At 31.7% G+C, this 12,055-nt stretch overlaps 1 protein-coding gene across 1 annotated transcript; it reads right to left on the bottom strand.

The window, feature by feature from the left end:
* Window positions 1-6,464: 6,464 nt before the first annotated feature.
* Window positions 6,465-8,468, bottom strand: LOC114748344 (putative F-box/FBD/LRR-repeat protein At5g52460). Its single transcript, XM_028936711.1, has 4 exons — window positions 8,449-8,468; window positions 7,209-7,953; window positions 6,964-7,107; window positions 6,465-6,845 (listed from the first exon to the last, which is right to left on the bottom strand). Exons 2-4 carry the CDS (start codon window positions 7,941-7,943, stop codon window positions 6,465-6,467), a joined length of 1,260 nt encoding a protein of 419 aa, XP_028792544.1. The 5' UTR covers window positions 7,944-7,953; window positions 8,449-8,468.
* Between the last annotated feature and the right edge of the window lie 3,587 nt (window positions 8,469-12,055).

The raw sequence follows: 12,055 nt of genomic DNA, 5'->3' as shown, positions 1-12,055 counted from the left end.
TGCAATTGAAGAGGATATACAGCCAAATCATTCCAATTCAACATACCACAGTCAAAATACTAATAGCCACGGTTCTAAAAAAATTAATATCACTTGCAACCGGATGACAGACCGAAAACAAAGGAGGAACCGAACCAGAACCACCGAACCAGAATCATAAGCAAGAAGATACGAACAAAATTTTGGGCAATCACCAGAGAGAGCTCACCGGGCGAACTGAAGAACGAAGATTGGAGACAGAGGATGGATGGATCGGACTACCCAACGCTTCCTTTGGTTTTGGCGAGCCGAGAAACGCACAACCACCCCTGTTTTCGCGAGGCCAGGACGATCTCACCGGTGTCGAGTTTCAGAGCAGCGACGGCGAACACTCGAGCTGGCGAAGAGGCGAGCTGGCGATGAAGCACGGCCGAAGACGCGACCTGATGATGAAGCGGCGAATAGACGAGCTGATGATAAGGGGCGAAGGGTCGAGCTTCGAGCTGAGTCCGATCGTTCGGCGAAGAGGAGGAGTGTCGGCCGAAGAAGAGAAGGATCTGGGAAATTGCCTACCGGAGCCGTCCCAAATTTTTTTCCAGAAGCGAATAGCCAGAGGAGGAGTGTCGGCCTTGAGCTGAGTAGCGAATAGCGAATAGCTTCTGCTGAGGGTCGACCTTGAGCTGAGTAGCAAGAGGAGGAGTGTCGGCCAGCGAAGAGAAAAGAGGGATCTCGTAGCAATGTTCGAGCTGAGTAGCAAGAGCAGGAGTGTCGGCCAGCGAAGAGAAGAGAAGGATCTCTGGGGTGTTTTTGGAATGAACATTAGCCGTCCCCGATTTTTTCCCACAAGCAAATAATATCAGCTTCTGGTGAAACCATGGTTTCAGATGAAACCAAGGTTTGCAATTTTTTAGGGTCTGTTTGGGTAGCATTTTCCCCAAACCATGGTTTGGGCCCCCAAACCATGGTTTGGGGTGCTACCCAAACAGGCCCTTAGTTGAGGTTTGAATGACTTACTATGAGTTTTTTTTTTTTTTAATAGTTTTTAACTTAATATTATGTACACAAGTCTTTTCAACTTGGCCTGGTCTTTGCTCGTGCAGCGTGGTTTTTTTCCAGGTGATTATAAGTTTCCGACGTTTTACAATTTGACCCATCTGGAAATTCAGTACTTAACTCAGAAGGGGTGGAGTAGCATGGTGAGCTGCCTCCGAAGTTTCCCCAATCTTGAAACTCTCCTAATTGATGAGGTTTGAGAGTTAACTAAAAAAAGTCTGTGATCTTATCCTACTATCTATCTATATTTCTAAACTATGACAGAACACTTGTGTACGTGGTCAGGGTTGCAAGGGGCTGGATTGGACTATGGAAGCAAGTCTTGAAGAAGATGAAGTTCCTCCATGCGTGTCATCAAATCTGAAGACGTTCGCTCTTTATGGCTTTAACTACTTGAAAAGTGAGTTGGAAATTGTAGGATTTATAATGAAGTATGCGACAGTTTTGAGGTCTGTGGTGATTAGGACTAGAGATCATCCAAGGCAAGAGGCTAAGATCTTGGAATTGCTGGAAATATTATCATCATATCCCAGGCGTTCTGAGAATGGCGGGCTGTTTGTTGATGTTCCTGCCGGAAGTATATTTGAGAATGTGTATAGCAAGTTAGTGTCAGATGAGGACTTCAATTACTACTTCCAAGATCGGATGGAATCTTAATTCGTCCTTGAATTTAGTCTGGTTAATTATCTTCATTATAATTAATGGATATATGCTGATTGGAGGGTAAGAAATTGTATTCTCTGGGAAGGTACTCCTGAAAGTCTGAGATGATTTAGTCTTTTGTGCAAGAACTCTGTGAATTTATTGTATTACTATTTCGTTCCTTTAATTCATCCCAGACTTATTTCGTAATGGTCACACTCTTTGTATCCCCTTTATTTTACTTTCTCTGAATATTTTCCGTTATATCCTAAACCCGAGTTCTGCTAAAGGATGGTTCATTTAGGCTTTTTGAAGTTGGCCTTTTTATGTAATTTTTTTTTAATCTCGTTTTTTGTGGGTTTGAATAAAATCAATGTTTTATTTAAAGAAATCAACATGTTTTTGACTAATACTAATCAATATTTTTGAACTTATAATTGAACTTCCTAAATTGTAAATGAGTCCCATGGGAAAGAGACATTATGATATCATTCAAGTTTTCCCTCGGCGAGAAATATGCATATGCCCATAGTTTTTTATTGGGGAAAATTGAGCATAAATTCTTCAGTGAAAAATTAATTAGTAAATAGTTGTTAAGATGATGAATTGGAGGAGAGAACTTAGATTGTGCCACAAGAGAGCGTGATACGAAGTTAAGGTGCATAGCAGGAAAATTAAGTTGTATAAAATTACCATTTGCTACCTTATCCACAGTTTCCACTTTCCCGTCCAGTTAATCATTGCCAAATAAACAATAATTAAAAGAATAAAGGTTAAACTATGCATTTCATTGTTTATTTTTATATAAGATTTCAGTTTAATCTTTTAACTTTACAAAGCATATTTTTAGTTATTTAACTCTGAAATTATTAGTGCTAAGTGATGATTTTTTGTAACAATCATAATTGTTTTAAAAATTAAACTTAATATGGTAATATTTAAAAATGTTCATCAACACTTTAACTAAAAAAATTATGACAAACAAACGTGAAATTATGTAATTTTAAACAAGTGAATAGAGATTATTAGATTATATGCAACGGTTAATATATTCTCCTTATTCTTGTGAAAAAAAACTCCAACTTTAATTTCATTTTGTGATCATCCTTTTGTCGGATATGAGTCGTGTTCATACTAACTAGACTAATTTATATTTTCCGTCCAACCACTTTGGTAGAATAAATGAATGATCCATTTTTATCAAGAAACAAGTTAGGACGTGTTTGGAATGCTATTGGGAAGGGAAAATAACCCTTGGAAAGAGTGAAACTTTAATTAGTACTCCCTCCATTTCTTATTATAAGAGACAAATAATCAAATTACGTTGATAAAAAAAACAGTTAAAATTAGTTGAGGATAATTAATATGTAAAAAGTATAATATTTTTTCCAACAATACCCCTATTAATAAGGAGAGAGAGTATGAGAGAGAATAATTAAATTATTAAAAGAAAGAGAAGTGAGAGGGAGAGAGAGTATGAGTTGGAGACAAAATAAATAGGAGTAAAATAGGAAATCAATACAAAAAACTAGAGACAACTTTTAAGTGTCTCTTATATATAAAAACATGCTATAAACATTAAATATCTCTTATAATAAGGAATGGAGGGAGTAGCTTATTTAAAGCTAAGATATTGTTTGGATTGATTTTTTAGTAAATGGGCTTTTAAGAAAAAGTTAGGCCGGAGCAAAAGCCAAAACTTGTAACTTGGGGGGACGGGGGAACCATCATGGAGAGAGAAAAAGGGTAACAATGAGATGAGATATGAGTGTCCTAAGGTGAGTCCTATTTTACTTTAACAAAAATAAAAATTACTCTAAAAATACTCAATAATTATATTTATAAGGTAGAAAGAAAAGATTTTTCCTGATTATATTTATAAGTCACTTTATTAAATTGTTAACATAAATGTATAATTTTATCTTTCATTTATTATAATGTATATAGTTACTTTTTTTTAAAAGGTGTATATATTAAATAGAGTAAAGTTAAAAAGTTATTAATATATTTTAATAAAGACTTAATACAGTTTAAAATTTTCTTTTTAATATGTGTTAAACAAACTAAAAGTGTCTTATAAATAACAAAAAAACTGTCTTCATTAAAAATTTAATTGGTGACAAACACTTAATAAATTTTTATACATAGAGTAGTGGCACTTTGCAAATTAATTTTGTACACAAACCCTTTAATTTAAATCCTTTTTATTAATTTAAAATCCCTATTATAATTTTCTCAATAGCAAATATTTTCATTTTATAATTATAATTTTAATTTTCTTGAATAATTATCACATTAAAATCATATAATATAAAACACTACTATTCAATAAAATTCATGTCCGTTTTAGTTATTTCACATATAAATTTATTTTTTTTATTAATTATCTAAATAAGTTTTAACTTTTTTAACTAACTTTTTATAACCATCAATTCAAACATAAATCATATTATACTGATTGATTTTTATCCTAACTTAAATTTGTAAAAATGAATTAGAATAAAAGTCAATTTTATCACCGCTAATCCAAACACACCCTTAGTATGCTTCCAGTGGAGCAGGTCATGAATAAAGTTATGAGAAGCTAAATTTTTCTTTCGTTTTTTTTTTTTTAATCAAACAGAGATGCCGCCAAATAATCAACCATTGAAATCATTTATGATTTACAATATCTGCTAAGCCCAATATATATAGTACTCATTTTGATATTTAATATAAAAGTTAGTTATAAATTCAATTTAATCATAGATATAAAGATTTTAATTTATTTTGTTTTTTATATTGCATGATGTTATGTAATTTTTATTTTCTTTAGTTTTTTGTCGTAGCTCATAGCCTATTGCTTCTTCGTCATGAGGCCTTTTCAAGGCTCACGCCTCACGAGAAAAATCATTGAGAACTCCCATCAGCATTTACATAAGCACCAATATAATCAATACTCAAATATTACTATTGTAATCCTCAATGCTCCTCCTCTAAATATTTTTAGAAAAAAATCCATTAAAAAATATAAAAAAACTTAAATAATCTAAATTCTTATTTGTGTCATTAAATTTGTCAAACTTGTAATTAGATCACATGACGCAAATAAGAATTTTAAAATTTTATCAAATGACTTTAATGCCTTTTTAATTAAAAACCATAAGAGAATTTTAAATTAACTTGTTTCATTTCACAGTTAACACAATAATTTTTTGAATAAAACTTGATCACTGTACAATGAACACGTGGCGAGGTGGCCGGTGATGAGGTGGCGGTCACCAACATGGCATGTGACGACAATCAGCAGTTGTCACATGGTATTTTAAAATTACAAAATAAAAAAAATTTAGCAACGGATTAGTAAGGCAATTTTCTGTCACAAATCCGTCACTATTTTATGACAAAATTTATGCTAGATATCCATCACTAATTAATGACAAATTTGGTGACAAAGTTTATGTCACTAATTTTGGTTCCTAATCTGTCAGTAATCCATCACTAATTAGCAACAGAATTTTAAATTCCATCACTAAATAATTAGTGACAGTGGAATTAGTGACAGAAAAATTCTGTCACTAACAAAATTCCATCACTAATCTATCACTAATTTTGATTAGTGACGGAAATTTTGTCACTAATTTTCATCGCTAATTTGGTTTTTTTTTTTGGTAGTGTTGGTGATTGCTGTAATCAACTTATAATCCAACCTATTTTAACTGAGATGCCACTAAATAATCGATGCATTTCCTTCTGCCTTGCTTGTCTGTTTGATCATTAGATTCTCAATTTTTAGTGGACTTCTGATGAGAATGAGAGGCTAGTTCTGGCAATTACTAATATGAATTTTTTGTGGGTATAAGTTTATATTAACTAGTTCATATCCATCCCATCAAACGAAGAATTTTTTTTCCAATTATGATGAATTTTTAAATAATGAGAATATAAGGTCTAGCATAAAGACAGATATAGGAAAGCGGTCTAAAATCTGCTTCTTCTTTTTTTCCAAACGATTCCAAAATCTACTAATACATTATGATTCTGGTTTTTTTAATTAAAAAAAAAGTTTTACTTCAAAACATTATCAATTTAATAGTTTTCGAGTTAAATAAAAGGTGTTTGTTCCTATAAATTTCTTGCCGATATATTAGATTTGGTTGAAAAATGTTATATATAAATGGATTGTCAAGTTTTCGCCACGGGTATTTCCAATTTTTCTGACATAAATTATTTTTTATAAACAAATATTATAATGTCAAGTTTTCATGGTTTAATTTTTAGTTTTTCAAAATTATTATTTTATTATAAAAGGAAATTTTAGTCCTATAATAACATTTGAAAAATTCTAGTAAGACCTAAAAATATTAACTTTAATTTGAATTTTGATATTTTAATTTACTTTGATTGAAACTCTTGCTAAATTGAATCCATTATTCAATTGATATTACATATCATTAGATAGATAATTATATTAAATAATTTAATCCATTAAAAGCGGATCCAAATCTAACCGTTAACATTTATATTTTACATCTTCATATCGTGGAATTAACTATGAATAATTTACTGCCTCTATTTTAGATATAAGAGGAATGATCCAGAGTGCAATGTCAATGTATCAACATACAAGGCAATTTACGATTTTGAAAGATAATTAATTTCCTTTTACTTGAAATATTTCTAAAAGTATTACCTCTTTGATTACCATTTCAGGAACAAAATGGAGTTGAAGGGATTCACGTACGCATAAGTTTGATTAAAGGAACCAGAGACAAGAAATCATCTGAAACTCCCAGAAGAATGTGACCGAGTTAGAACCAATAGGATCGAACTGCAAACTTGCTAATTGTCATAAACTTTCTCATCACCTCCTCAGGACGTTCCCTAAAAACGCCATAAATAAGTCTACAATCTGCAGAACATCTGGGGTATGACGATAATTCTTCGAGCATCTCACAGTCTTTCTCTTTACTTTCACTTTCACTTTCGCAAGTGCTCCCCACAACGACAGCCCTCAAAACAGTCGCATTCTCCATTATATACTTCACAATTTCAAGTTCACGTTTGGAGCCTCTGAATTCAAAAAGAGCAAACTCCTTCAGCTGAGACGAAACACAGGGAGGAACATCAGGTGCTGACAACTCCCTCAGGTCCGAGTCATCATCCGAGTCACCATCCGAGTCACGCTCATCCTGACAACAAAAATGCATACCCACACACACACACACACACACGGGGTTATAGAAACTGAACAGAGAGAATGCATTGCGCATATAAATCAAGCCATCAAACCATTGTTTAATTCCAAACCTGATAAATTACAAGACTCTGAAGCTTGGGAAAGGCTCGGAGCATGCTCACTATGGTCCAGTCGATAATAGGAGGTTTGTCAATTTGTAGATGGATGACGTTGGCAAATGTTGAGGTATCGTCAAAACGGTACCCTCCATCCTCCTGCACCAGGAATGAGCAACACAAGTTAAAAACAAACATTATCATATGAACTCTTGGAAGGAAAGAAAGAAACAGTATGAACTTGTTCATCATGTTCATACCGCACGTAAGCTGAGAAATTGAACATTAGAAATGGCTTCCATTAGGTGTTTATTTGCTGGAACAGGAACATCTGCGGACAACAAATGTTCAAACCTTGCAATGTTGTGCCATGAATCCTCAGGACTTACAATGCTGTGCCTCCTATGCTCAACATCCCATACTACAATTAGTTCCAATTCTTGAAGACGAGCACAATTAGAAAGAAGCCTTCTCAGAAGTTCAAAATTTGAAAACACAGCCACCCTAAAATGCAAGACTTCAAGTGAAGGCAAATTAACCCCAGAAAGATCAGTCAATTTCACCGCAGTTAACTTTAAAACTCGCAAGGTATTGCAGATGAAAATGCTAGAGGGCAACGAAACAGGCTCTAATGCTTTTAGCTCTAGATGCGTTAATTTGTGACTGACGAGTGCATTGATCCAAATCTTAGCCATATCACGGGCCAGACGGGAATGCCTACAATCGAGAATAAACATTTGAACAGAATTCAAATGAGCTAAGCGGAGGGCCGCATTTACAAACAGAATGAAGGATCTAAGACTGCCAAAGCTTCTATCATCAAATTCAAGCTTGGGAAGAGAGCGCCAAAGTGTTCTCCACCTCTTGGACAAGAGACTTGTGGCGACGGCTTCTTTTAGGGGAAGAAAACAAAGAATATGAAGAAGTAATGGCTCTGGCAAATCACTGATCATAAGCCTCCTTTCTTTTCTTTTTTCTGATGCAATGCGCTCCATTTCTACTTTGCTACAAAAGAGAAGTCTGGTTTTAGTTGTGTATGTGTGTGGACATATATTTATACAAAAGCTCAAACAAATTGTCCTCATCATTCCCCACGGCCCAGTGTGCTCATTTAAGTCTTCACCTGGAAGACTATTTCACAGCGTGTGACCAAATACTATGAAATTGGCACTAGATTAACAAACATGGAAAAATCGAAACACGCAAGACCATAAATTAAAATAACTGAAAATGCGAAACAAATGATTCATAATGAATATGACCCTTTTTACCCAATTGACCCAGCAGAAAAACGAGAAAGGTCATCATGGTTATGAGTTTCCAAATATTTCTTCAAAACCCACTTATCAAGCTAAATATAAACTGTTACAAACCATTTTGCAGAAAATGAGACTGAAAATGCAAATCTTTTGAACTGAACCTAATTCGTGAAGGGAAGGTACATATTTAAAGTGTTCTAACGAATAAGAAATCAGTGGAAATCGAAGAAAGTAACCTTACCTCTCTTCTCCAGATGATGACACGGAACTGGGCGACGGTGACGAACACTAAAACGAACAGCGACGGGGGAATGATGAGGGGATGAGGAAACTGTTTTGAGTTTTGCAGCCAAAGAATACAACTACAATCTACAAGAAGAAGCTGAATGATGCAGGGGAATCATGGAAAATGCCAGAAGTCAAGCGAAAGAAATCATTCACAATGGGTTTAGCTCAACTTATGGAATCCACTATCTACGGACAAACTCAAACAGTACACCAGATTTTCAAGCGTGATGGTTTTGATGATAGTCACCGGAAACCGCCACCAGAGGAATATGTTCGACTGGATACCGAAGGATCTGTCTACACTGACTCAATGGAAGCTTTCAACCTTATTTTCAAGGATGGTTGCCATGATCACCCACTCAGATCAGAAATTAACGAGATCAGAGACCTCCTTTGCTCTGACTGGGAGATTGAATTGCGTATTGCTCCACGCGTTGCACTCAAGCATGCAGATTTTCTTGCCAAAGACGCTCACCAACTGAGTAGCAACATGCAGCTTTTGCTGAGTACATGCCTCACATTTATGAGAGCCGACATTTCCCAGCGGTTCTTCTCGAGTTTTCGATCTGTTTCTTTCCACTGGTTCTTCTAACTTGCTTTTTGTATTTCCAAAAAACAAAACAAAACAAAAAGAAAAGGGCGAGAGAACCCTGTATTCTCCTGCGCAGGCCTAGAATATAGAGTAGGCAACTGGAAGAAATCTATCAGATATCATGTTTTTAATGCCATTCAAAATTTGCTCTCAACAGTCCTCCTTTTTTTTTTTTTTTGAACTCTCTTTTTTCTCCTCCTAGAATGATCAATTCTCAACTTTCGAAGTATTCGGAGAAGATCAAAATCAAAATTTCATAAATACTTTTACATATATAAAGTAAATATGTAAAAAAATTTATTTCGATTTACAAAAAAATACTTCTAAAAAGTTATTATTGGGATATCTAAACACCCCTTAATACCTAAAAAATAGTATTCAACATGATATTTTGTAAATACAATTAAATAATTAAAATATTTATATTTGTTGTTTAATATTTATTATTGTCAAAATTTACAATTTGTTAATAAATATTATTTTGATCTTTAATATAAAACATATTTAACTAATTTGATTAGATTAAAAAAGTTAGCTAAGTTAGTTAATTATAAAACATATGATATTAATTTTCCAAAACAACATAATCATCTTCTTTAATATCATCCTCTCCTCTTCTACTTGATCATAGTTGGGAGAGTATCTATAGGGATAATTTAGAAAAAATTGATAAATATAAAAAATAGGTATTATATTTAGGATCAAAATTAATTCAACAATTAGTCCTGTATTAAAGATTAGAGGAATAATTTGTCAATAGATTTCTTATTCTTTGCTATTCAACATTTGTCATTATCAATTAAGAACTTATTAATAAGGTTTTTTAATATAATGATATTTTATGGTCTGTTTTGGATAGCGGTGAAAATCCCTTATAATTATATTTCACATAAATCGAAATAAAATTTCTCTCATATACTTGTCTTATATTTTGTAAATCACAATTAAAAAGTTACTTATAAACTATTTCAAATAGGCCCTTAGTTATTTAACTACATTTGCAAAATATTATATCAGATATCACTTTCTTTTTTTATCATTTTCAAATTTTAAATACCTAATTTAAAATATCACATTTTTGAACTATTTTATTTTGGAAAAATTCCAGAAAAAACCCTTAGAATATAGGAAATTTCAGATTGGGTCCTGGAATTTTGAAAATGACAGAAAGGGTCGATGACCCTATCTGCCATTTGCAAAATCAAGAAAAATTGACAACTTTACCCTCATTTGTATTCACTACAATGATTTAAGGAATCACTGTAAGGGTTTAGGTGTTACCTAGATTTGTGTAGAGAATAACTATTCACTTTTGTTATTAACTACAAAGCACATGACTGTAAAAAAGTAAGTAGTTATTCTCTACACAAATCTAGGTAACACCTAAACCCTTATAGTGATTCCTTAAATCATTGTAGTGAATATAAATGAGAGTAAAGTTATCAATTCTTCTTGATTTTTCAAATGACAGATTGAGTCATTGACCCTTTCTGTCATTTGAAAACTTTTAGAACCCAATCTGAAATTTCTTATATTCCAAGTGTTTTTTTTTTTTTTAGATTTTCCCTTTTATTTTTCATTTTCTCATTGTCAGTTCCTATTAGGCTACTCCTCCTTTCTGCACTTTTCGGATCATATTAAAATTTGAATTAAATTGATCCTATTTATTTATAAAATCTTTTAAATATTAAATATGTTTTTATAATTATTATTTTGTTCTCTCCGGTCTTTCATTATCTTTCCTCATATCACGCTATCTTGCGTCGTTTATCCCATTGCTAAGATTTCTGTCTCTCATTTGACCTTTATTAATTAAAGATATATTTTAAAAAATTTACTTTTTTTACAAATTTATTTTTTATTTTTAATTAATTTTAACTATTTTATTAAACATGATATTATCAAAAAAAACATAGGGGGGAACATTAAATTACTAAATAAACGGTTGAAGTGTACTCATTTATAAAGTTAGAGTAAAATACATTGACTACCCCTCTATTTTACTTAAATTACAGAAACATCCTTTTTATTTTGAAAACATATATAAACTTCCTTTCAAATTAAAATATATGTTACACAAACCTCTCTTATATTTTTAAGATTTAATTTCCATCTATCCAACCGTTAGTTGAACGCTAAATTTAACTTTTAAATTTTTATTTTGACTAAAATATCCCTCTTTAAACATTTATATCTATTTTAAAATAATTTTCGATACAACAAAAAATAATTATAGTACATACATTTTCAAAATTTTTAATATATTATAAAGTTTTTAATTTCAATTATATTATAGAATTATATAATTTTAGTTCCTCATGAAATATTGAAACTTAAGATTTTTTTTCGATGGTTATAAAATATTTTGAATGCTTATTTTCTTATCACATAATATAAGTTATGCAAGTTTAAAAACTTATATAAATCATTTAAATTTATGTTTTCATTAACTAAATTACTTAATCTTTTTAGCCCAATACGATAAAAACATTAAACAAACAACAATTTTTAAAAATAAAAAAATAAAATTAAAGTAAAGGAGAAAATCTTAAATTCTTGGATATAGTTTTAACCAAGATTTTGGGATTTTATATTATGAATGGTAATTTAGCAAATAAAAAGTATTTCAATATGAATTTGAATTAAAAAAAATTCTTTTTGAAATATTCTTAACAGAGTTAACAGTTTGGAATTAAATGTATGTTTTCAAAATAAAGAAGATGTCTGTGTAATTAAGACAAAATACAAGGGAGTTTAGAGTATTTTACTCATAAAATTATGATTATAATACTATATAAAAATTAAATATATAAATTCAATTTATAGAAATTTACTTTAGACAATTCTCGACTAAGAAGTACCTAAAAATAAAAATTGATCTTATTAAATACTCTTGAATATCAACCGTTCTATTTTTTTATTTAGAAGATAAAAAGGATGAGGAGAGGATCGAAATCCATTGGCTATA

The sequence above is a fragment of the Neltuma alba genome, unplaced genomic scaffold, assembly GCF_004799145.2.
Source record: "Neltuma alba isolate B1F8T4 unplaced genomic scaffold, ASM479914v2 tig00000917_pilon, whole genome shotgun sequence".
Classification (NCBI taxonomy): domain Eukaryota; kingdom Viridiplantae; phylum Streptophyta; class Magnoliopsida; order Fabales; family Fabaceae; genus Neltuma; species Neltuma alba.
The sequence above is the reverse complement of the archived record's forward strand: the minus strand, read 5'-3'. Positions and strand labels throughout refer to the sequence as shown.